This window comes from Podarcis vaucheri (genome assembly GCF_965113315.1).
Source record: "Podarcis vaucheri genome assembly, chromosome: 8".
Lineage (NCBI taxonomy): Eukaryota > Metazoa > Chordata > Lepidosauria > Squamata > Lacertidae > Podarcis > Podarcis vaucheri.
Window position 1 is genome coordinate 3,942,349 of NC_138766.1, and position 25,402 is coordinate 3,967,750.

At 42.6% G+C, this 25,402-nt stretch overlaps 1 protein-coding gene across 9 annotated transcripts in view; it reads left to right on the forward strand.

Annotated features, from left to right (window-relative positions):
- RALGAPA2 (Ral GTPase activating protein catalytic subunit alpha 2) overlaps positions 1 to 25,402 on the forward strand; it is a 222,355-nt gene that overhangs the window by 13,511 nt on the left and 183,442 nt on the right. For 8 of the 9 annotated variants that reach the window (XR_014222286.1, XM_082234139.1, XM_082234143.1 and 5 more), the window contains exons 3-10: positions 302 to 351; positions 8,264 to 8,321; positions 10,961 to 11,004; positions 15,931 to 16,108; positions 17,369 to 17,484; positions 18,019 to 18,157; positions 18,991 to 19,190; positions 19,560 to 19,784. Coding sequence is in view for 8 of the 9 variants with exons in the window: in XM_082234139.1 (XP_082090265.1) it covers positions 302 to 351; positions 8,264 to 8,321; positions 10,961 to 11,004; positions 15,931 to 16,108; positions 17,369 to 17,484; positions 18,019 to 18,157; positions 18,991 to 19,190; positions 19,560 to 19,784 (1,010 nt within the window). In the remaining variant the exon portion in view is untranslated. The remainder of the gene's footprint in view (positions 1 to 301; positions 352 to 8,263; positions 8,322 to 10,960; positions 11,005 to 15,930; positions 16,109 to 17,368; positions 17,485 to 18,018; positions 18,158 to 18,990; positions 19,191 to 19,559; positions 19,785 to 25,402) is intronic. The other variant, XM_082234145.1, reaches the window with a different exon arrangement.

Genomic DNA, 25,402 nt, shown 5'->3' on the forward strand with positions numbered 1-25,402 from the left:
TCTTCATTTTGCTTCCCATTACATCCCAGTTTCTCTACTCACTAAATATTCCTTAAGACATAACTTGTGTGACAGAGAGCCTTTTTGTGGGCTGTCAGTTATTAGAGCAAACGGTTGAAGGAAAGAAGCTTAGATTTATCTTTAACTTTTTTTCTGACACTGTACGCTTACAATACTGCTCCTTCGTACTGTTGCATACTTTTGTGTAGTAGATTTGAAAGCTAGCAGTCTGATGGGATTTATTAACAGAGTAGTGTATTGTATTTATCCATACTGACTGGAAACATTCCTTTTCTCCCAGGGAATAAGTCACAAAGGGAGGAGCTGGACTCCATTCTCTTTCTTTTTGAAGTAAGTTATCACATTTCAGTACTTACTCAACATTATGGTTCCTTCATGAATATAGTGAATAAGTTACATTTCTGACAAACATTTATTTCCCCACAAACTGTAAAGTGAGATTTATGGCTATTTTCCTCTATTTTAAATTGTGGGCAGACCCTCTTTTTCTCACATTCAGTTTGTGAGTGATTTAAAGAAAAATAGCCTGACATCTAGTCCCTATCATGCTTCCAGTGACTTAACTGGAAGTGTGAGGTGGGATTAGAAGACTCCCTGCATTTTATGTCTGTCCTGCAAGGGCATTGAGTTTCTAACTCTTGTAGAACAAAAGCTATGAGTCAGAATCTGTAGGCACCATTCAAGGCTATTGCTTTTTGAGAGATGAGCCACTTCCACTTCAGTGTTTTTAGTCAATGATTGAAGTCGGAGCTGTGATTGCTGATTGGTGTTTTTGCAAGGCACTTGGCCCTTCTCCATACTTGTTGTCTGAAAGACCAAAGAGCTGTCTGTAGCGAATGGATAAAGAACTCCTGGCCTGTGCTGAAACAGGGAGTGTGCTTCTGGCTTCGATGTGTCACTGTTACTTGGTCACTTCTGCTTCTAAAAAGTATAATTCACCAGGAAGGACAAGCTTCACAGGTTCACCTTGGCTGGAAACCAAGCCACCACCCCCCCACACCTGGTTCATTTTGAAGGGATTTGCTTATTCTTTATAAGTGATTGTTGTACACAGAAAGTAATTAGAAAATTCATGATTGTAGTGTAGCTTAGACTGGGCAGTAGCATATCTGCCCAAAAGCAAAAGGTAGCAGCAAAGCTGGGCGTTTATGCTATTTCTAACTCAGGTTTAATTTCATGGTAAAAATGTGGGATTTTTTGTCTCAACATATAAACATTTTAAAAATTGCTCTGCTAATGCAAATAAAATCCATGTTGCAAAGTGGAGATGGTATTATAGTTTAGAAAACCCTGCAAAGGGGGTGGGCGTTGATAGACAGTAGTGTATGACAACCATGAAGTGTATTCCAATGTTTTCATCCAGTTTCTTGGTGGTAGTGTTCTTGGGTTTGGTTTGGTTTGGTTTGGTTAAAGAAAATTGATTTGGGGGAGCTCTCACATGGATTCTAGTAGCAACATGGGGGAAAGGGGGTTAATTGTTTTCCCAATTAAAGACTGTTTTCCCTCAGATGAACCTGCTCAGGCTCAGAGATCTTCTGTGGAGGCCCTTTTCTCACAGGCACACTTGGTGGGGACACGGGAGAGGGCCTTTTTGATGGCTGCTCCCAGACTTTGGAACTCCTTTTCTAGAGAAGTTAAACTGGCTCCTTCCTTGTTGTCCTTCCACCAGCAGATGAAGACTTCTTTGTTCCAACAGGCCTTTAGAAAAGGGCTGGTGCTGTGATATTTTTATTGTACTGATCTGTATGTTTTAAGTGTGTGTGTGTGTGTGTGTGTGTGTGTGTGAGAGAGAGAGAGAGAGAGAGAGAGAGAGAGAGAGAGAATTCTGTTACTCTTTTTTCATTATGGTTCCCCCCCCCATGATTTTTGTTGTTGTTGTTGTTTTATTTTATTTTTTTTAATTTCAAGTAATAAAACATACCCATACAAGGAAAACAGAGCCTAATAGTTCTACAGAAAAGAAAGAAAAATAGCAGTTGATGGTTGTAGTTTTAGATGTTCCAAGAAAGGCAATCAAATGAAAGTATCTCTCCATAAAGTTCTATGAGTTGATGGAGAGTGAAAACCACATTTGAGTGTCTTAATAAAAACAAAAAAGGATACCATGTCATATAGAAGGTGTGAGTCTTTCCCACCCCAGATCAATATTCCTTTTCTGAAATAGCTAATTTGTCTATAAGCATGATGTCCCATACTTGCAAAATCCAGGTTTCAAAAAGATTTGCAGTTAAAGTTTTCCAATATTTTTGCAATCGCAAATCTAGCTGCGGCTAATAAATGGAGGATGAGGTCTTTATTTGTTATGTTCTCAATTTGAAGTAAAATAAGGTATTGCAGCTCATTTTGGGTCTGGTTGTAGCAATTGCCCCATCATTTGATTAATTGTCTGAAAAACTTACCAAAAGAGAATAATTTTTGGGCCAAACCACCACATGTGCACTAGAGAACCAGGCAAATTGTCTAGCCAGTGGCAAAGGCTGGATGTGTTACGTTTAATTCTGTATAATCCAGACCCTCCAAGTGTCCCTATTTTCCAGGGACAGTCCCAGATTTACAGAAGCCATCCCAGTTTCTCATTTGATCCTGGAATGTCTATCTAGCCACATGGTATATCTTTAAATATAAATTTTATTTCTGGAGCTGTAAGGGGCTTTTGATAAGTGTAGAAGTCTCTGAGCTTAAATAATCCCACTCTTTCCCACCTAGCAAATGAGCCCGATTGGGGTTTTTAGTTGTTGTTATCTGTAAGCCACCTTGCATTCCTGTCAGGAAAAAAGATGGGATGTAAATAAATATAACAACGACAACAACAGGATATATTTTTATTAGGGGTTCCAACTCTTTTGGCTAAAACAACAACAACAACAAATAAAACGTTTGACCTGTGCTGATTGCATTACTGTAGTTATTATGACTATAAAAAATACCTGATTCTTGCTTTTAAACAGTTTAATCTTGAATCTATCTAAGCATGGACGTTTGAACCTTTCTTGCTGTAAAAATTTTTTAACCACCACTAACCAACCATCTGAAATACCATACCTAGCTTTGCACTTCGTGTACTGTTTCCCTTACTTCAGTTGATGCATGTTCTGTATTGGGATGGGAGACACGTGTCCCTGCAGATATTGCTGGATTCCAGCTCCCATCCCTGCAGATATTGCTGGATTCCAGCTCCCATCATCCCTGACCATTGGCCGTTGTCAGATGTCAGTGGTGGTTGCTCGTGAGTGCAAAACGATTTACAGTGCAGAGCCATCAGTTCATGTCTGCCTCAATCGCTAGCAGAATCCGGGAGTGGTCATTTCCGGGTCTTCCCCCAACATAGGAGCTTAGTCACCCCCAGCCTTTTCCTTCCTTCTTTGCATTTTACACCTCTGCGCAAGGTGGGCGATGGAAGAGGCATGCTTCCCTCCTGGCCGGCTTGGCAAGGAGCGGTGCCGAGGAGCACTGGGGCTCCCAGCGGCATCCTCTGGTCCCTTCCCCTCTTCCCCACTGGTGTGGCTTTCCCCACCGCAGGAAGAGGAACTGCTTCTCAAATGCGGGATGGAGAAACAGTGTAAATGTCATCTGAATTAAACATTTGTGTTTCTAAACCCTAGCAAATTAAGTTAATTGGTTGGTTGGTTGGCATATTTCATCCTATGTCAGCAGGAATAAAACTTCCCCCATGTTCTATTTTAATTAGTTAAACAGTTAATTAGGATTATTAATGTTTGGCATCTGGAATCAGAATTGAACTACATCCCAGATGAGTAAACAGATTTACATAATTATTGTACATTTTGAAACACTTGCTTATGTGTGAGTGGTGTTAATAACATTTCACAAATTAGCTTTAAATATCTTAGGTCTCCGAGATGAATAATGCTTCTGTTTGCATTAAAAGTAAATGTGTGGTGTATCTCAAGGGCACAACCCATGCCTGCCCTTAACCATAGCTGCTTCAGAGGAACCACTGGCCCTGGCAGAAAGATGGGAAGAATATCACTGGAGAACTAGGAATCCCCCCAAGTAAGAAAGTGCAGATGGCCTCACAAAGTGTGTGGGTTTACAGTGCTCTCAATCTCTACTTGCTATCCAGTGCTTCACACGTAGAAGCTGGTTTCAGGTTGTCCTCAGACACTTCGTTCACTGATCTTTCAGTTTCCCTGTCACTCTCTTATATTGGGACATGGGTCTTAATGTTCACCAAGTTTCTCTCTCATCCTCAGTCCCTCAGTGCAGCTAGCACCGACCTTTTGCATAAAATGGTATTATAACTCCTGCAAGACACACAGTTTTAGGACGATTTGTAGCATATACAGCAGTGTGTTATATGGGAGGGGGAAGGTGCCTTTGAAGACTACAGGCATCCCCCCCATTTACACGCGGGCTACACTCTGGGGCCCCACTCACATAACTGAACTAGTGTAAAGTGGGGAGCACCCTCTATAAAGTCTCCTTTTCCGCTTTCTCTCCTGCTCTCTCTCCAGTCCAAACCAAAATATCTAGCGTTGAAGCTCTGGGGTTGGCTGGAGGACACACAGAAAAACTGCGACTGCTGTGCTGCTTGGCACATCAGCTGTTAGGCAGGGAAAGAAAGCAGCCTACACAAAGGCCTGCTGTGCCTCAGGTCTCTTCAGAGCTTCCTCCACCCTCACTGATGTCCTCTTAGGGCCCCAGGGAAGGGCTCCTGGCAAGCCACATGGACTCTCCAGCTCTCTCTCGACATTTCCTGGTATGATTCTCTTTATTTATTTATTTCCCAGCTCTGCGTGTATTCATGGTTGCACACAAGTAGAATGCACGTAAGTGGGGGGTGCCTGTACTTTGAAACAAAAATAACACTATTGGTAGCATGTTAAAAACTAATGACTTTTGTCTTAAGGCTTTGTTGACTAAAGTCCATTTCATCAGTTGTATGAAGGGTTATCCTACATATAGACCTGACCACTCATTAAAAAACCCCAGATAGCAGACATCCTGGCATTGGTAAGCCAACCGACATATGTAGTGTGGTAACATTTACTTGTGCCAATTCAATCCACAAGTGATATAACAATTAAGCAGTTTTAACTTGAAAATACAACTGGTCCAAAATACACTTGTTAGGCTATTGAATGAAACTGAACTAATGGGAAATTTTGCCAATTTTAAAATAGTTTTGTTGGCTTCTGGTCTGTTACCAAGCACAATTCAAAGGTGCTACAGTGGAACCTTGGGTTGTGGACGTAATCCGTGATGGAGGCATGTCCGCAACCCGCAGCGTTCGCATTCTGAAGCGCCGCGTCTGTGCAGGCGCTGGTGTGATTTGGCACTTCTGCGCATGTGTAAAGCACAATTTAGCGCTTCTGCACAGGCATGAGCAGCAAAACCTGGAAGATACCCGTTCCGGTACTTAGGGGTTTCCCACGGTCTGCAACCCGAAAACACGTAACCTGAAGCGTCCGTAACATGAGGTATGACTGTAGTTTTAATCCTAAACACTATACAGTTGACAGCCTAGATATGTAAAGGTTCCCTTCCTCTAAGACAAATTTGCACCATTACAAAGATGGTCATTTGTGACCCTTTTCCAAGAGATCTCAGCATCAAAGATCAGGTAGGTAATCACCAGAGGAAGTGCCTTACCAGTCATGGCACTCCATACACGGGACCTTGTCCTCAGGCCTTAGGTGTTTATTCTGGAGGATGCTACTGTAAAATGATTCTATTATTTTAATCTGAGCTGTTATTTAATGTTATTTTTGTATTTTAAATAATTATAATGTTATATTTCAAATTTGTAAGCTGTCTTTGAATGGCTTATAAATAAAAAGGCAGGGTAAAAACATTTTAAATAAAGAAACCTAAAATAGTACACCTATTCACATAACTTGTGGGTGCAAATAATGGTTGTTATAACCAACAGTCCAACTCACAATCTTCAGTGGTGAGGTGGTGGATTCAGAGGTGGAATTGGAATAGGAGAGGGCCTGCCCTTAGAGCAAGCTGTGGGGCAAGTGGAACCCATTTTGTCTGGCCTGAGGAATTTGTGTTGCTCCCCCCTGATTCCAAGGACAACAGCTCAGAGGCCCCAGTGGACCCACAGTTTTCCCTGCTGCCATCATGGCTGTTGAAGCAGACAGGGAGCTTTCCAACTAAAGAGGTGTCTCTTAGCGGCATTTGAGCTATGGTTCTGTTTAAGGCTCCGTCTGAGGTTGGCTGCTGCTGAAGTTTTAATAATGTATTTGGGTTTATTTTAACCCAGATTGGGGATGGCTACATAATGCTGGATATGGGGAAAGAGGATTATTGCAGTTCTTCTTAGCATAACATCTAAATGCTTTAGATTATTTGTAATTAAATGAAGTATCATCTGGTAAGAAATATGTTCACATTTAATTTTTTTAAAGATTTTAAAAAACTCCTCTGCTTATCAGAGCAGGTTGTCTATGTCAAAGTTATGCTTCACATTATTCTTAGTCATGCAGTAGCCTGGAGGAAAGAGGCCTATGAATCAAAGAACTGACAGATCCCCTGATGTATTTCTTTGACATAATACCTAATTTCTATTTCAAGTGTACTAATGGATTTCCATAAGAATAAAGTACAGCATAATAAGGAATATTCTGCACCATGGGGTTTCTTAAGTTATTTTGTATATCTTTACTCTGAAAATAAAAACAAAATGTCACTAGCTATTTGAAGTTCACTGCCATATATATTTATACTGGAAGAGGTCTTTCACTTTTGTTAGGCACAAATGCCTAAGGCATATGTTTCTTGTCAGCTCAAAGTGTGCAAAATCATGTGTTAAGGATACAAGCATAGCATACTGACAGTGGGTGATATTCAGCTAAATCATACTCCAAATCAGGTCTGGCCCACCCATGAGACAAGGTGAGGCCATCACCTCAGGCAGCAGCTGTGGCCTCCAAGGAGCGTTGCCACTTGCTGCCCCTCCTCTGCACCTCCCCACCTGCACCTCTCCTCATGCATGCACACCTCTGCAGTGGCAGGGCATGGTTTGGTGGCACCCAGGACAGGGCGCGGAGGGTGAATGGAGCCTGCCAGCCCAGCCTTTGCCACCAACACCACTGGAGCAACTCCACCCCAAGCCACTTTGTGAGACTGGGGTGATCGCACCCTTCCAGAGTGGCTCGGGGCTGGCAGGGAGAAGGACGCAAGGGTTCATGGCTGTTGCATCCTCCTCCCACTGCCCTGCCAGCCCCCAGCTGCTTTGCGATCCCAGCCTTGCAAAGCAGCACAGGGCTGGTAGGGCGGTGTGAGCAACAGCCCCCATAAAAATATGCCTGGGGCCATTGCCCCGGCAGCTCCCCCCATGCTACACCCCTGTGCCTCTGCCTCCTTTGCACCCACCCACCACCTCTTCTACGTACCCACCTGCTGCCGCTGCCTCAGTTTTTCCTCCTGAGCTCCCTGACCATACCCTTCTGTTGGAGAAAGAGCTGTGTGTCAAATCACCTTGCCCTCCACCTTTATAACTACCCTGCTGATCCCTCTCGGGAGCAGTGCAGTGCTTTGTTATTAGTGTTGAGCTAGGATTCAGCAGCCATTCCAGTTGGCCACTCAATGGGGAGTGAGTGGGTGTCATTTTGTCCGCAGGCAGCAAAATGTCTTGAGCCAGCCTTAATGGGGGAAAGCTTGTAATGTAGAGCAGAGCCCAGCCTATTTAGAAGTAGAATGAGACAGTTGTTTTTTCTTAATAGCTCTCAGGTAAAAATATAGATAATAGAATCATAGAATTGTGGAGTTGGAAGGGAAGGGACCTCAAGGGTCATTTAGTTCAACCTCCTGCAATGCAGGAATTGTGTGTGTGTGTGTGTGTGTGTGTGAGAGAGAGAGAGAGAGAGAGAGAGAGAGAGAGACCAATTGTCATCTGTCATTAAGATTATGTATTGCCAGAGCTGCCTGAACATAAGTATTTACAATGCTTGAGTACTAGCTACTTCGTAAAGCATAAACACATGGCAGTTGACTGCTTGTTTTAACTAATTTTCCTTAACAATGATTAATAATGAATAATTTTGAGCAATTTTGTAAATTCCAGAAGTAAAGTGTCTGCTAAGATTCTTATACTTTTGTTGAAGAGATTCTTTCCATGTCAACAGAAGGCTTAAGTCTAAAAGAAATTATTTGACAGCGTTGACCCTCCCTAAAAAACCCTAATCTGTATTGCACTTAAGTGATGTAAACTAGATGCCAAATAGCTGTTTTGTCAATATGATATAAAATATGAATTATCTGTGTTCTCCAGAAAATATTACAACTACTTCCAGAAAGAATTTTCTATCGGTGGCATTTCCACAGCATAGGTAAGTAAGGTTTGGCTTTAATTTTTTTTTTTAAGAATTCTTTTTTTTAATTTAGTTCAGTTTATTAAAAGTTGGGGTACATTTCTCCACTTTCACTAAAGCCAGTGTACAAATGTCAAATGATTTTAATGGATCTAGATGGTACTCTTTTCTTATTACCATCATTTATCATTGTCTCTAAACATACATTAATGCATTCAAAGCATTTAAACTTCACCCTTCAGTAGGAAAAGCTCTGAGCAGCTTACAAATCAATAAAAATAACACAGTCCCAAATTCTTAATCTTTCATTGGTCTTCTTAATGACCAGCTTGGATGGAAATTTGAGGTCCAGGTGGCTTCTGAGTTGAAAAATCATGGAGACCCAAGCTTCTTGGAAGTGAATGTAGTACAGCCGGAAGTTGTACTTCTGAGGCCTAGCTGGAATTTGTCAGCTTCTTGTCACTTCACTCAGAGCAGGAAGGCTTAGGAGAGCCCAGCTGATATAATGACACTCAGAGCAGCTGGTCCTGCTGCTCTGCCATAGGAAAGGTGAACTGACGGCCTCAGTGAGGGGGAAGAGGAGCTCAGCCCACCAGGTAAGATCAGGAGCAGCATCAAGTGTTGACGACAGTTTCTTCCTGCTTTTTGCTACTTTTCCTCACATGCCAGTTGGAAAAGATTGTTTCCAGGAAACCTGATAGGATACAGGTGTACTATAATTTAGTTTAAATCAAATATGGAATATTAATAGCAGTAATTTGTTGCAGTACCAAAACATTGCAGTAAGTAATCTAGTTATTACTATTATGTTTATTAAAATTGTATACTGCCCATCCAAAGATCGCAAGACAGTTCACAACTAAAAATACAAAATGAGAACACAAAATACAGTACATAATAAAACAAGAACAAAAACAAAGCAGTAACCCCCCCCACAAACACATTTAAAATGCCATAGAACATTAATCAGCCAAAGGCCTAGTTAAAGAGAAATGTTTTCACCTGGTGCCTTAATGAAGTGAACCTCCCTGTGGGGAGCATTCCACAAACAGGAAGCCACTGCAGAAAACACCCATTCTCATGTTGCCATCTTCTGGACCTCTCGTCGAGGAGGCGCATGAAGTAGGCCCTGAGATAATGATTGCAGGGTCCAGGTCAGTTCATATGGGGAGAGGCAAATACCAGGTAATTACTTTGGCCAACATGTATAAAGAAACTTAAGTATTTCAAAGTGACATATATTATGTTTCTTCCATAGAGTCCTGAAAGAATCCTAATTTATACATAAAGTTGTGATCTTGGCTTAGGTCATAAGGTCATGGCTAAAAGAAGTGCCATTCTGCATAAACAATATGACTTCCAGGTCCCCAAGGGCATGAAACAATTGGGGTGATGGCTAGATTGCAAATGGTGTTTAACTAATGAGTAACCCAACCAAGTACTAATGGCACTCCTAGACAGTGCACCTGATCTTTTAGAGAGAGCGCAGTCCCCTCAAGCGCTGGTTGAAGACCATCTCAATGGACAGAAAAATTGCCTGACAGTGGCACCTACGTCATGTCAGGGTCGAGTTTCAATTTCCTAACACTCAATTCAACTTCCAAATGACAGATAAACATTTCCTCTGCATGCTGGTGAGGGTGAACCCTCATCTGCAGTTTGAAATGGTACGGTGCAGAAAGAATATTGCCATCTTATCTGTGGTTTCTGAGAATTAGATATAAATGTTAAGTATTTCTATGGAAGTTGTAAGAATAAGTTGCTGTGAAGAGATGTTGAGGCTTGCTTGGCCCATCACACCACCAGATGCCAAGAAGGCAACAGCTCCTGAAGAGACCACATTTGGGCAGTGCCTGAAGTCTCTACCTCAGAAGGAGGAGGAGCAAAGTGGGGCATTTTCAATCATCTGACTGATGGGAGGGAAGGAGCCTGGGTGTCATGCCTTAGGCAGAACAGAGGGTGGGAAAACATGGAGGAGGGAAGAAGGGCACAATGCAGGGAACAGGTTGCAATAGGCAGTCCCTAAACTTAGTAAGGCTTCTCCAAGGAGATTGGGAAGACTTGGCTCTCACCCCCCTGCCAGAGGTCACATGCAGGTTATCCCCTTATGGACAGGACCATAAATGGAATTGCAGCCTCCTGGGTTTACCCAGCCCCTCTCCTTGCAGAAGCATAGGAGTTCTGGACTTAAGCCAGGCATTGAGGGAAGAGACACTGTAGTGAGAGGTTCCTCCAGAACACCAAGTTTACTTTGGAAGTTCTTACTGTCCCTGCAGTTTGGGATTTACTTCTGAGAAGACTGGAGTGGAAAAGAGAGGATTGGAACCTCCAGAGAAGGAATTATGGAATCGCGCCCCAGGAGTGAAGCCCTCCTGAAAGGCTTTACTTATCAGTAAAAGAAATCTACAACATAGGTGGAAGCAGGGATGTGAAGCTCCATATCTGAAATAAAGCTGTATAGCTGACCAGGTGTGAGTTGGTGTGTTCTTTAACTCCTTAGGCTGATGTGGCCAATGGAAAATATGGAACACACCTTCTTTGTCATGACCCTTATCCTGGAGTATGGCACAGTTGGGCTAGTATATAAACAGCCATCATGAACTCACTTGTGGATTGAAGACATCATTTCCTACTGTATTTTTTCTTTTACTCTTCAGGTTCAGTTTTGAAGAAACTTTTGCACACTGGAAACTGTCTTAAGGTATTTCAACTCTTGTTTTAAATTCATTGTTAATTAGAAGTTTACAATCCAAGCTTACAAACCAACATGTTAATTCAAACCAACATGTGAAATTCAGTACTTCACCCCATTTACCTATTAACCCATGTTACCCTCTTTGAGTTCCTTTTTTAAAAATTAAAAGTTTATTGGCATTAACGCATACAGAATTGAATAAAAATAGATTTAAAAGTACAAAAAATAAAACACAGATACAGCGGAAGAGTAAAAACCAATAAACGACTGAAATTACAATGCCACTTTCAGTTGTTGTGCAAGGAGAAAAATGTGGGTCAATTAAGTTCTCAATAAAACCTCTCCACATACTTGTATGTAAAACAAGTGGGCTGTTCAGTTGAGTTAGCATAGGGGGAAAACTTATGCCATATTGAGTAGAAAGGATCTATTTTCAATGAACCATTATGGTTTATGTCGGGTGTTCTGATAATGCAGTGTCCCATACTTTCGCTAGACGCCACTCCTGAGGAGGAGATGATTTGGACTTCCAATGGTCAGCCACTGTCAGTCTGGCTGCTGCAAGAAGCATGAGCACAAGAGATTTCTGCATGATAGATAAGTTGGTCCCACACTCCAAGGATAGGAGTGCCAGTGCTGGGTCTGGGGAAAGTACCTGTGAGGTAATAATGCAAATAGCACCAAAGGTTTGGATCTCTGAACTATGCAACCTAAACTGGAGTAGCCTTACCAGTTATATATAGACGGAGTGGAGTCCAATGCCATCTTAGCAATGTTTTCAGTGTGGCTTCCTGTATTCTTGCAGAGATAGCTTTAAGTGGGGGTTTAGACCATATTGCTCCCCATGCTTGTTCCTCTATCCGAAGGCCCAGATCACTCTCCCACATTGATCGTAGCCCCTGGGAAGAGCCTGATACTTTACTAAGTAGAGTTTTGTATATATTAGAAGCTATACCCTTATTACTTAAGGTCACATTAATGCAAAGTAGCTCACAGGGAGTCAGGGCCAGTGACCCTCTCCTTTGTGCTGCAGTACTGAACAAAAGAGAACGTGGGTTAGTTGGAGCTTACTATGTGGGGTATCTTTTAGTTTGCCCTTTGAGAAAGATGCTGACATAGGCATAATAGCTTTGATCCTATATATTCCCAGCATTGATATTGATAATATTTATCATCAAAACAGAATGCTGGATGGTCCAGAATGGGCGTCAAGGGTGACTGGGGGGGGGGGCAGATGTATTTGCCATCTACACCACTCTTTAAGTGTTAGTTGTAAAAATGGGTTGTTTTTTGTAATGCTCGCCCAAGAGGTTTTGAGAAAGGACAGGCCTTGGAATTGACGGTTCCAATTCATTGCTAACCCAAGGAACTGAGACTGAGCAATTAATAATATGTATGATTTGTTTTAATTGAGTTCCTAAGCTATGTACATGTTAATTGCTTTCAACTGCTCATTCTTTCAAGTGCTCATGTACAGTTGGAGATTTAGAGGAACCAGGAGTCTTAACTCAGAAAGCAAGATGGCCCTGTTATAATTTGGAGGTGTCTCCTGGGCTAGCAGGGACCTTTTCCCATCCTCTGCCTGTGTTCCCATTGCAGAAATGTTTCTAACCTTTAGCTATTGTGACTTTGTATCTTATAGTGATGCTACAATTAGGTAGCAGTAGAAATATATATTAAAAAATTGTCCCGTAACACCTTAGAGACCAATTAAGGTTGTTCTTGGTGTGAGTTTTCGTGTGCATGCACACTTCTTCAGATACACTGAAGAAGAATACTACAATATTATGAAGCCTAATGAAAAGATTGGCACATACAACCTGAATGTAGCCCAGAAAAACTAGGGCTCCATCTTCTATTCACTAAAATAATCACAAATGCGTCACAAAATGTAGGATATTAAAAGTTTAATAAAATAAGTAGTAACACAGGAAGCTGCATTATATCAGGCAATACTATTTGTACATCTGTCCCAGTATTGTCTACTCTAGGAATGGGAAACTGGTCCTCCAGATGTTACTGGACTACAGTGCCCATCATTCCTGACCACTGAGCATTGTTGCAGGGGCTGATGGTAGCAGGAGTCCCACTACATCTGAAGGACCATGGGTTCCTCATCCCTTGTCTACTCTGACTCGGACTGGCTCTCCAGGGTCTCATAAGCCTTTCCCATCACCAGCCGCTTGATCCTCTTAACTGGCAAAGTCAGTGAGGGAACCTGGGATCTTATACTTGCAGAGTATTTGTTCTGTTACTGTCTGTAGGGCAGCAAGCGATAGAGCTATTTTGCATCAGCTTAAAAAAAATGGAGGAACAAAGATGTTCTGTGTTAGAGCAATATGACACCAGCACGCAGTCAGCCACACCTGCTTATAAACTTGTGGCTGCAATTTGAAGCAATCGCTGGTTAGACTGTTCAAAGCTGTCTTTCAGAATATGGTGGAGAATGATGGATTCAAGTACAGTGGTGCCCCGCAAGACGAATGCCTCGCAAGACGGAAAACTCGCTAGACGAAAGAGTTTTCCGTTTTGGAGGTGCTTCGCAAAACGAATCTCCTATGGGCTTGCTTTGCAAGACGAAAATGTCTTGCGAGTTCCTGCTGGTTCCCCCCCCCCCTTTTCTAAGCTGCTAAGGCGCTTATCAGCTGATCCGATAAGCTGATAAACCGCTAAAAGCCGCTAATAGCGCTAATCCGCTAATCCATCAATGGGCTTGCTTCGCAAGACGAAAAAACCGCTAGATGAAGAGAATCACAGAACGGATTCTTTTCGTCTTGCGAGGCACCACTGTATTGCATGTTCTCATCTCTTTTGTGTAGCTGTGTGTGTAAGGTATTTTGTTCATGTCCACTCGTGAAATCAAGAGAGTGACTCTTAAGCTTTGGAGTTGTTGTGGACCTGTCACATCCTTTACAACTGAAGATATGACCTGCCATAGGACTTTTCAGTCTTCCGTAGCCCCCACAGAGTGGCATGAAAGCCTCTAATAGATTGGGTGCCATCACATGCTGTGGAAACTGGTATACCTTCTATCTAAGTAGTGGTGATAGCAGTGTACTTAGGCTTGCAGAATTTTGTAAAATGGCTAGAAAGAGAGTTCACAGATCCACTACAGATTTAGCAACCCACCTGACAACGCTAATGGGGTGTCTCTTGCTGTGGGCACACCTGTAATTAGAATCGGTAAACAAAGTAATAAACCGAAGTTTTATTTGATAGGATCTAGTTGCCTGGAACACTGTATTTGTACAGTGGTAAATATGTATGAACATACCCAATGCTATTTTTCTAAAAAAAGAGGTGCCAGAACTCACCATGAACCCTCCCCTGTTCTCTTATAATGGCAGTGGTGTCCACCTGGAAGGTGCCAGAACTGAGTTCCAGTGAGTTCCAGCTTGAAAAAAGACCCTGAGTGTATCACAGAAGTATAAACAAGACAACTTTAATATTTTGAAATGCGCTAAGAAGCAATGATACAGATAGCCTTAAGGTCAAGAAATAAGTAGATGTATTGTAAGAAAACCTGGAAATTTCAGATATTTCAAGACTGACACAGGGTCCAAACATAGGCAAGGTCTCAGAACAAAGATAGCAAAGCAGTATATATCAAGGGTAAAAGAAAGCAGGGAATCCTGAGCAGTAAGAGGTATGCAACACAAGTGCAGTGGGTGACCTTGAAATAGTCTTCAGCCCTGAGCTCAATACAAAATTTTTAGTTGCTGCTGTTTTCTTTGTGTTCTTGATGGCGGCACTTGTGTTATCCCTCTTTTTTCCATTGTTTGAGCAATGAGATGTTCTGTACCTAACATTTTGTTTTTGTGCAGAGTTTTTTTTCTTTCCTTGGCTCAGCAATTCCACTTCCTTGGATCTTTCTCTTTTTCAAGGTGCACAGAGATACAGCCTATTTATTTAATAGGATATCTATATATTGCTTAATCATCTATAAATCTCTAAGTGGTTTACATAGAACATAAAATGTTCATTAAGTAAGTAAACCTAAAAATCATCAGTTGTTTATACATAATAAGATAAACTTAAAAATTGTATGTCTGATTACATGCTTGAAACAAAAAAGTCTTTAGCTGGTGCCAGAAACAATACAATCTTAATATTCCAATATCCTTGGAATAATGGAATAATGGTTGGGATAAGAAAGGAGCAAGAAAACTACTCATTCTGTCATTGCAGTCTTTCTTGTAAAATATGGAAACAATGGGTTGTATTCAAAATAGCACAAAGTAACTTCTTGTGCAAGCAGAAAGACTTTCATTTGCACAACAGAACTTTCCCCTCCTCCCCTTGCACACCTGCTGAATCTTTTCTGGGGTTTACCTCAGTCCTTCGGAACATATTTGGGGACAGCATGGGGCATGTGTAGGGGAAGGAGAGGGTGGAAGTCATATTGCATAAATGGAAGTCATATCGGTTCTGTCTGAAACCTGGACTTCGGAAAATATGGCAGTATTAACTATAGAGCCAAATCTTTTCTCCAATTAAACAACTGATGGCAAACTTCTTCATAGGGGAAACTCTTTCTCTGCAAAGTGAATGCAGTGACCCTTTATGGCAGTAATGGTTGAAAGCAGTTACAACCAAGTACTTTATTAAGGTGTTAAGTCTGCAGTGGTACCTCGGGTTAAGTACTTAATTCATTCCGGAGGTCCGTTCTTAACCTGAAACTGTTCTTAACCTGAAGCACCACTTAAGCTAATGGGGCCTCCTGCTGCTGCCGCACCGCCGGAGCACAATTTCTGTTCTCATCCTGAAGCAAAGTTCTTAACCTGAAGCACTATTTCTGGCTTAATGGAGTCTAACCTGAAGCGTATGTAACCTGAAGCGTATGTAACCTGAGGTACCACTGTATTTCTTATTTTCCCAGCGTTGCTGGACTGTTCTTTTTATATTGCTTTCTAAAATGTGTCTTCTTTCTAGATAAGATGTGAAGGAATCAGACTGTTTCTTCTCTGGTTACAAGCTCTCCAGACAAATTGTGCAGAAGAGCAACTGTTAATCTTTGCTTGCCTCGTTCCTGGTTTTCCTGCAGTGATGTCTTCTCGAGGTCCATGCACACTCGATACTCTCATTAGCCCTCCTCCCAGTCACACTGATGGTTTGTTTTTGCTATATTATTATTATTAATAATAATAAATTTTATTTATATCCCGCCCTCCCCAGCCGAAGCTGGGCTCAGGGCGGCTAACAAATATTCTGATATTTTCTCAAGTATCTTAAGTTTTTAGTTGCACTGTCACCTCATTAAAGAAATTTTGTTGATTAATCATATGAATTTTAGTCAATCCATAGATTGAATCTCTCTAAATTTGCATTCGAGAAAAAATATTTTCAAAGAAAAAATGTGGGCTTTTTTGTTTTTAGACAATGTGCAAGTATTTTGCAGGTTTCACCATAGTAGTGGCATTCTCTCTCTCACATTAGGAAATGTCTCCAGATGTTCTTATAGGTAATTCCTTTTGGCATGGTTGAGGGGTCCTCAGTAGCCCCAGTATACTGAGTGCTACTTAGAAAAGAAAAAGGGAAATTGGCAAGGGAAAGGAATGGAATTTGATACCCTGGAGGAAGACATGGCTAACTAGAGCCTTGAATAGAAGCACTTGTGTTAGGATATGAGGATACACTGCAAAGTTTTGCTGCAGGTGCCACCTATTCCTTCTGATATCAACCTTTAGTAGCCCAGTGCCTGTCACTTTCTCAGTTACAAAGGGTCACCTGAAAATGACACAGTAGTTTCTGCATACTTGGGTTACTCCCAGATTTGCAGAAGCATATAAATTTACCCAGCTGAAAAGAAAAATGATTTATTTTTAAAAGTCCCACAAAAGTCTAATAAGGATCTAGTCTCAGTGGCTTCCAGAACATAGAGGGTGTCAGTTGGAAGGGGGGAAAGGAAAAAGGACACCTAGAAAAAGGATCCTTGTCTAAAAATGATCCCACCCTCATCTATATAGCAATAAAGAAATCAACTTTGTGGCTAGTACAATCCTGAGCCCTTTGGTATTATCTAGGGCAGCAGATGAAGGCTTCAGAAGGGTGAGAAAGAAATCTAAAATGTGTCAGCATGCTGCATGTGTTTGACATTGCAGACAGCCCCTTAGCTGTCATGAAGTCCTGGGCTGCTCTAGATCCAGTGGCCCCTATAGGCATGGGTATTTATACCTTACTGAACAATAATCCTGGGGATTTTCTTCTACCGGAGAGGAGGAAAGCCACCTGAAAGTGGAGGATTCTGGTGCCCGCAGTCTCTCTACTTGAGCTGACTGAGCTCCCACCCCCTATTTTTCATTTTTTAAAAAAGAAGGTGTTTATGCAACTGTGTCTTAAATCTTTCAAAATTACTTCTTTTTTATTTTAGCAAAGATTTATCCTGAAGAAATAACTCCACTTTTACCACATGTTTCTGGAGAAAAAACGGCTGAGGACCCAACATGCTATTTCCTTCAGCTACTGTTAAAATATATGGTAATCCAGGTAATTACATGTAAATCTGCTTCTTCAGCGTTGGTTAACTTGATGATATATTCACTTGCTCACAGCATATCTAAATAAGCACAAGATAACAAAGCAGAGTATATTGTAAGGACACAATTCCATAATTCGTTGCTGAGGATGTTCATCCAGTATCTGGTGTCTTCATTATTAATGTGTGCACTTCATAGGTCAGAGTCTAGGCTTGGGTCCTATACATTCCCTATGGCACTGCCTCTTCCCCTGGGTTCCAACATGACTTTTAAGATCAGCCAAGATCTTGTCTGTATTGACTGTGCACTGTCTTCAAACAAGAAGATAATGAAGAGAGGTGTTTTCAATAGCTACCGAAGTTACATCAGTAACCAAGTACTTTCTGTTTAGTGTCTGCTTGATTTTTAAACTCTTGTCTGTCTTGAGGCCTAAATATGGGATTGGAGAGCAGTGCATTTTTTTAAGTGTTCATATAAAGTGTTTCATTTAGACTTATTTTTCAGTATGCTGTGTATTAACATGACACTCCTTACTCTGGTGTAGGCTGCGAGCTTGGAATGGAAGAATAAAGAGAACTGTGATACTGGATTTAAGTTTCTCTTTGCATTGTTCAGAAAGTATTACCTTCCTCACTTATTTCCCTCTTTTACAAAACTAACCAACGTATACAAACCTGTGCTTGGTGAGTAGCCATTTTATTTTTATTTTTTCCAAATAAAGTGTGAGATGCGTATATTTTCCGTGCGTCTCTTAATGTCTCTTTATACGCATTTGAATATATTTTCTTACTATGCTCTCTGGTTCTAAATATGTTCACTCTGATCCAGAGAACCATGAGAGTGGCAGAAGGGTGCCCATCAGAGGACACCAGGCATGTCACGGTTCTTTAGCTTCAGCCAACCACCTGCAATATGGGGATGGTATAAAATTGACCTACCTTAGAGGGTTACAAGAATGCTTTAGGGAAGTGAATGTGTTTAGGGTTGAGGATCTTACAGCCTGATCCTAAACATGCTTGCTTGGAGGAAGGCCAACTGACCTAAATGTGTTCTGCTTTCAGGTAAGCATGCATTGGATTGCAACCTTTGTCTTTTATTCAATAGGCATGATTTTAACAATGGTGTAGTAAAAGCTACACTTCTCTTTAAAAGCTAAAGGCAAAACAACCTGAGTGTTATGTCTTTTTATATAATCAAGTTGTAGGAGTAGAAAGCTGGACGTGTCAGAGAAACAATTCACATGTGAAACTTGTGACACTTTAGATCGTTCAAGTGATATATGATGACTTTCTAAATTTAAGCCACCCTTTCTGTACTTTTTGCCTGAGGAAGATAAATGATCATTTATATGGCTTTGTAATGTTTCAAACATCAAGTTCAATATTTGTACAAAATATTGCTTTCTCTGAGAAAGCTGACTTCATTGTTTTCACTGAGTGGAAAAATTACACTGTGAACCGTGTAATTCACAATGTCAAAATTTTTAAAATTACATTTTCTGATTTCTGATTTACAGACATTCCTGGCCTGCGACCCAAACCAGCGTATGTTAGTGTAGCTTGTAATAATGAAAACATTTATAGCACAAAAATACCATACATGACAGCTCGTGTAGCCTTTATTAAATGGCTTGTAAACTTTTTTCTGGAAAAGAAGTACTTCACACCAACACAGAATTCTAAAAATGGAGGGGACGTTTTGCCCAGAATCATTCAAGTGAGTTGTAAATTGTATACATGTTTGTATTCCTTTAAAAAATGTTAAATTGGAATGTTATAGCTAATGCTTTGTTAAATGAACTGTGATATTTACATGGGCTTTACCCATTCTGTTTGTGCATTTTGAGAGTTACTGTTAGCCATAATTACATAGAATGTGTTCTGAAATAAGCTTTTCTTTAATAGTAGAATAATATCTTTGTGACAATTGGCAGTTACAAAAAATGAAATGTGGCTTTAAACATGGATGTAAACAAATGTATCTTGAACTATGTAAAAGATTCACACATAATGCTAAGCCACTACATATTAAGTTTATAAATTATAATTTGCTGTCTTCTCCCCCCCCCCCCCAATGTTACTTAAGAGTGTGGGCGGTGCAATTCAAGATAAAAATTCTGAAGTGGAGAACAGTGTTGTATTGGATCAGGAGAAAAGTCATTCAACTAATGGCACGTTGACTGAGAGGAGGCTCAGTGATTCCAGCTTTTGCAGTATTGAAGAACAACACCGGGTCGTCTATGAGATGGTGCAACAGATCCTTTTGTCTACACGAGGTTATGTCAATTTTGTCAATGAAGTATTTCGTCAGGTTAGTTCTGGGTAAATGTATGTATGCTGTGGAAATGTAGTAGTGTGCTAGGTCTAGATCATGATTTCCACATTAAATCCTTGCGCAGTCCTGACATGTACTAGGAAGTCTTGGGCCAGTCTATCTCTCTTTTTCCTAACCTTCATCACTGTAGGTTGCTGTCAAGGTAAAATAAATCAATGTAATCTTCTTCTGAGGTCTTGGGAAAGTGTGAGTAAAATATTTCTAGAGGTGTACGGAAGATTAAAGCTATGGTGGCAATCCTGAGCTTATGTACCTAGGGAGTAAGTCCCATTGATTTCGCTGGGACTTATTTCTGAATAAACTTAGGATTGTGGTGCAAAATGTTAAAGTTGTAATAAAGGCTGAGATAATTCAGCTAAAAATCTTTTGCTTCTCTCCAGAGAGAAAATTGTGGGATATACAAGTGTGACTGTTATAGTGAAAATAATAAGTGAGTGTAGGAAAGAGAGAGAAAGTGCACAAAAATACCAAATGTGCTGCCTGTGAAAAGTCTGCTTTTTCTATTAAGAACTAGGTGAAAAACGAGCTGGGTTTTTGTCCCTGCTCTTAGGAGAGGCGGCGTCAAGATGGCGATGAGGTAAGACGCACTTGCCGGAGTTCATCTCGAATCCTCTTTAAAATCTGTGTTGTGGCTCCCAGCCTTGCAAGTTTTTGCTGAAGATTGTATCAGGGTGTTGGAGCCCATGCCAGGAGTTCACATTGTTGATAACTGTAAAGCCTGCATCGTAAATCAGCTTTAATGAGCAGATAATTGTATTCTCCGGCAGCCTTAGAAGTAGCCTTCGACTTACTGGCTCTCCGCCAGCTCACATTCAGTTGTTATTTTTTTATTTCTACCACCTTTTACTACCTTTTAAGCACCGCTATTTTTAAAAGACTTATAATGATGGGCCAAGGCAAACGCCTAAGGGATTGTGACGAGGCTCTGCCCTCCCCAAGAGCCAAACAATCAAAAACCGACCCCCCCATGCCTGGCAAACGGAGTGACCCCATTGAACTCTGCTATAGGGTGAAAACTCAGAACCGTTTCTACCCTCTAACGTCTCCAGAAACAACGTCAACACCAGAGGAATTATCTTTACCTCGGATTAAATCTGCGGACGGCAAGCTTGGAGGAGGAGGGTGTGTCCCACCGGGGGTGGTGCAGGACGCCGGAGCTGAGGACTGTGCAAGACAAGAACAACATGAACATCTCCATCTTGTGGTCAGAACCCTTAATTGCATATTCAAGAAGATTGATGTGCTATCCTCCCAGCTATGTAACCTCGAACAGAAAATTGATAACTCCTGGTCAAAGTTTAAACCAACTGTAGACTCGGGGGAATTGAAGTGCCAGAGGTCCATACCTTCAACCAAAAAAAGAAATGTGATCCCTAAATATAAACCAAATCCTGCACTGAAGCATCAAGCGTTGTCCCTGCAACCTAAGAAAATCTGCCTAAACATCGGGGCAGGGTCACCAAGGTGGCTTACTCTGAGTGGGGTTAAAAAGCACCTAAGCAATCTCCTAAACATAGAAATCTCACAATGTGATCTCATTGCAGTATTACCCCTGAACCAGCACCCCAGGCAACAGAAAGTGATGCTTGCGTTTTATTCTCCAAGGATCCCTTCAGCTATCATCAGGCAGAAACCACTCTTGGCAAGGTACGATATCATCCCAACAAGAGTTTTTATGGATAGCATGATCCATCCCCTTCTACTTGCCGGTCACGGCACGGAGCGGACTCGGTCGGAGAGGTCGGGAGTACCTCAGGACATCGAGCCTCCTCTCCCAGAGGATATCCACCCGCACCGAAACTGGATTTACCCTACGCCCCCACAAGCCCTAAAGAAACCCACTGGCGCTAGTAATTCTCTGACCCCGCCGGAGGAAAGAGAGCTTTTAGCCACCTTTGGCGACCTTCCAACGAGAGAACAACAAGAAATAATTGATAGACTAGAAGTACTTAATCATCAGCTCATACATGTCCAGAAGAACGGAAAAGTTCTGCCCACTTTTCAGGACTACCCTGCCAGCTTTTCGGAGTTGTGTTTTAAGGAAGCAGGAAGTCTTCCTCACCTTAGTCCTGCTCCTAAACCCATGCCTCCCCCATTTGTGGGCAAAACCCACCGACGCTTGGCAGACCCAGGTCTTGCCCCACAAGTTGGCCTCTCACCTCAACTCTTGATAAATTTTGACTCGCCTTCCAAGAGCCCCCCGCTGAGGGGTGTAGCTCAGAGTTCCTTCCACCAAAACAATTCCTTTCCATCTGATCCATCAATGCCGGAACTGGAGTCCTCTTATTCCCCTGAGCGGCATAGACCCGACATACGAACGGTACCAGTACGCCAAGCATCCCCTGTACCTTTACCAGCATCAGGTCATGGGAGTGCTCCACCCACATCAAAAAATGGCCCGGATTTGATTGAAGACCCGGCCGGACATATAAATCAAATGGTTTCATCGGCGACCTTCAGCCCTTGCGGTGGGGCAGTCTCAGCAAATCCTGTGGAGTTTCCCACTGAAGTGTCCGCCCTTGGGTTACCCAGTGGGAGACCCGTTTTGTCGCCCCAGTCAGAACACCTCACTACCAACTTCAAGACTAGGCACCTTCAGCAGGTGCCGGCCATGCAAAGTAAAATAACTGACTTTTTTGTGGGGTCTGCCCTGCCTCCAAAGGACTCACATCTCTCCCTGAAATGACAGCGAATTGGGCACAACAGGAACTCCCCCCATCAGTCCTCAGCTGGAACATTGCGGGCTGGAGGGGGGAAAAACTTGACCCAGAATTCTTGGAGTATATTAACCTGTTTCATATCATCTTGTTCCAAGAATCGTGGGAAGTAGAGAGAATTGCCCTAAATGGCTTTGAGCTTCTAGAACTCCCTGCCTGCCCCTCCCTGAAAGGAGGCCGCCCCAAAGGGGGCCTAATAATAGGCATCTCCCTCAACCTACATTCTAAACTTACTCTAGTACAGGCCTTGCCTCCTTACGCCCTTACCGGGCTGATTGCGGGGGAAAAGATCTCACTTCTAGTTACAAATGTTTACTTGCCACCCGGGGGCTCTTCCTCCGAACTGGGCTCTAAATGGGGCTCGCTAGAAGAGCATTTGCTCTCATGCTATGTTAAGTTTCCTAACACCCCGGCCATAATAGGTGGCGATTTTAATGCCCGCACAGCAGCAAATTGGGACTCGCTAACCAAAGCCAAATGGTGGGTTACCCCAAACCTTGATAATTATGAGCTGGAACATATCATGAGGAGAACTTCTAAAGACCAACGAGTTAACGAGGCTGGAGTACTCCTCTATCAAATGGCCATCCGTTTAAATCTGGTCCCCCTAAATGGAACATGCCACCCCGATATTCCAGGGGATTTCACTCATCTGAGCGTTAAATCAAACAGCGTTCTCGATTACCTGCTGGTTTCCAGTGATCTACTTAAGTGTATCTCCACCTTTAAGATCGAGAATGTACAATCTAGTGACCATCTTCCTCTTGTAGCCAAGCTCTCCCTGAACTGGCAGTCGGAGGCCCATAGACATGCGACCCAGATGGTAACCAACGAATCTCTCCAAGTAAGAGGAATCAAATGGTCGGAGACCCAGGCCCAAAGGTATCGGGAATTCTTTCAAAAAGAAATCCTCGGGCCCCATTCCAACATAGACTCTGCCTCAGACGAGTATAGTATAGTATTGAAACGCTTCCACCATCATACGACTGATCTTACGTCCTTCTTCAGGTTACCACCCAAAATATTAAATCGAAATGAGTATAATTACGGTGCCCCCTGGTATAATTCTCAGTGTAAACAAGCAAGACAGCACCTCCGTGCTATATATAATGCATACAAGACCTCCGATGCATCTACTCTGCCAGCTAGTTATGCACAAGCCAAGCAAGTTTACAAACGCACGCAGAAAACTGCCAAACGCGAGTGGCAACACAATCGCTGGCAGGCCTTGATTACTGCTTCAAAACCACATAGATCCAGGGAATTCTGGTCTTTGATTAACAGAAGGGCGAGGAAATACCCAAGGGCAGTCATCCCAGCACCGACATGGGAATTGTTCCTGAAGAAATGTTTCTCACAGGCAGACGCTCCCTCCGACCATCTGATGCATCTGTTTTCCCACCTACCTATTTGGCCTCCCACCGATCCGGACGAAATAGCCAAGCTAATAGCCCAGCTGAAACCGGGCAAAGCCCCAGGGCCCGACCTGATCCCTGCTGAAGCCATCAAACTTCACCCAAAATGGTGGGCTGACATCTTGGCCAAAACCTTCGACGCAATCAACGCTTCTGGTCTCATCCCCAAAATATGGAAGGAGGCCATTATAGTACCAATTCATAAAAAAGGTTCTCCAATGGAGCCGGAAAACTACCGTAACATCAGCCTCCTTTCGATCATAGGGAAAATTTATGCCAGCTTTCTGCTGACTAAACTATTGCGATGGGCAGATGAGACTAATCAGATTGGTCACGAACAAGCAGGGTTCAGAATTAATCGTTCTACAACTGATCATGCGATAGTTCTTTACCATCTGGCACGGAAGTACTCGTCCCCCCCCCCCCCCCGGGGCTACCTTTGTGCTGCCTTCTTAGATCTAAAGGCAGCCTTTGACAGCGTTCCTAGAAACATCCTTTGGGAGAAACTTGCGAAACAGGGCATCGATAGAAGACTCTTATGGCTTATAAGCCAGCTCCACGAAGGTACCCTTGCCAGAGTGAGACTTACTCCTGCGGGCGACCTCACAAATTCGATTCCAATAAACAAGGGAGTGCGCCAAGGATGTATATTAAAGGTAAAGGTAAAGGTACCCCTGCCCGAACGGGCCAGTCTTGACAGACTCTGGGGTTTGTGCGCCCATCTCACATCTATTGGCCGGGGGCCAGCACTGTCCGGGGACACTTCCGGGTCACGTGGCCAGCGTGACAACGCTGCTCTGGCGAGCCAGAGCCGCACACGGAACGCCGTTTACCTTCCCGCTGGTAAGCGGTACCTATTTATCTACTTGCCCCCGGGGGTGCTTTCGAACTGCTAGGTGGGCAGGCGCTGGGACCGAGCAGCGGGAGCGCACCCCGCCGTGGGGATTCGAACCGCCGACCTTTCGATCGGCAAGCCCTAGGCGTTGAGGCTTTAGCCCACAGCGCCACCCGCGTCCCAAGGATGTATATTAGCTCCCTGCCTATTCAACCTATTCATCAGCGACATGCGAGCACCCCTAGTCAACTCATCTCCAAGTACACACGCACCTAGACTAGCGGATTACCGCTGTCCACTCCTTCTATACGCGGACGACGCGGTAATTCTATCTTATTCACGTCTTGGACTAACCAGAGCTCTGAAGATCTTTGCCACGTACTGTCAACTCAACCAATTAACCATCAACCATGCTAAATCTAAGATTCTGATTTTCGCCAGAAGTCGGAGATTATACGAATGGAAGCTTGGTGGAGCAAAAATAGAGCAAGTCCTAAAATTTCAATACCTAGGAGTTATTTTTCAATACAATTTGGGGTGGAAAGCACAAATTCAACACCTACTTAACAAGGCCAAAACTCTGTCATATGTGCTCCTCCGATTTTTCTTTTCGGATGGAGCTTTGCA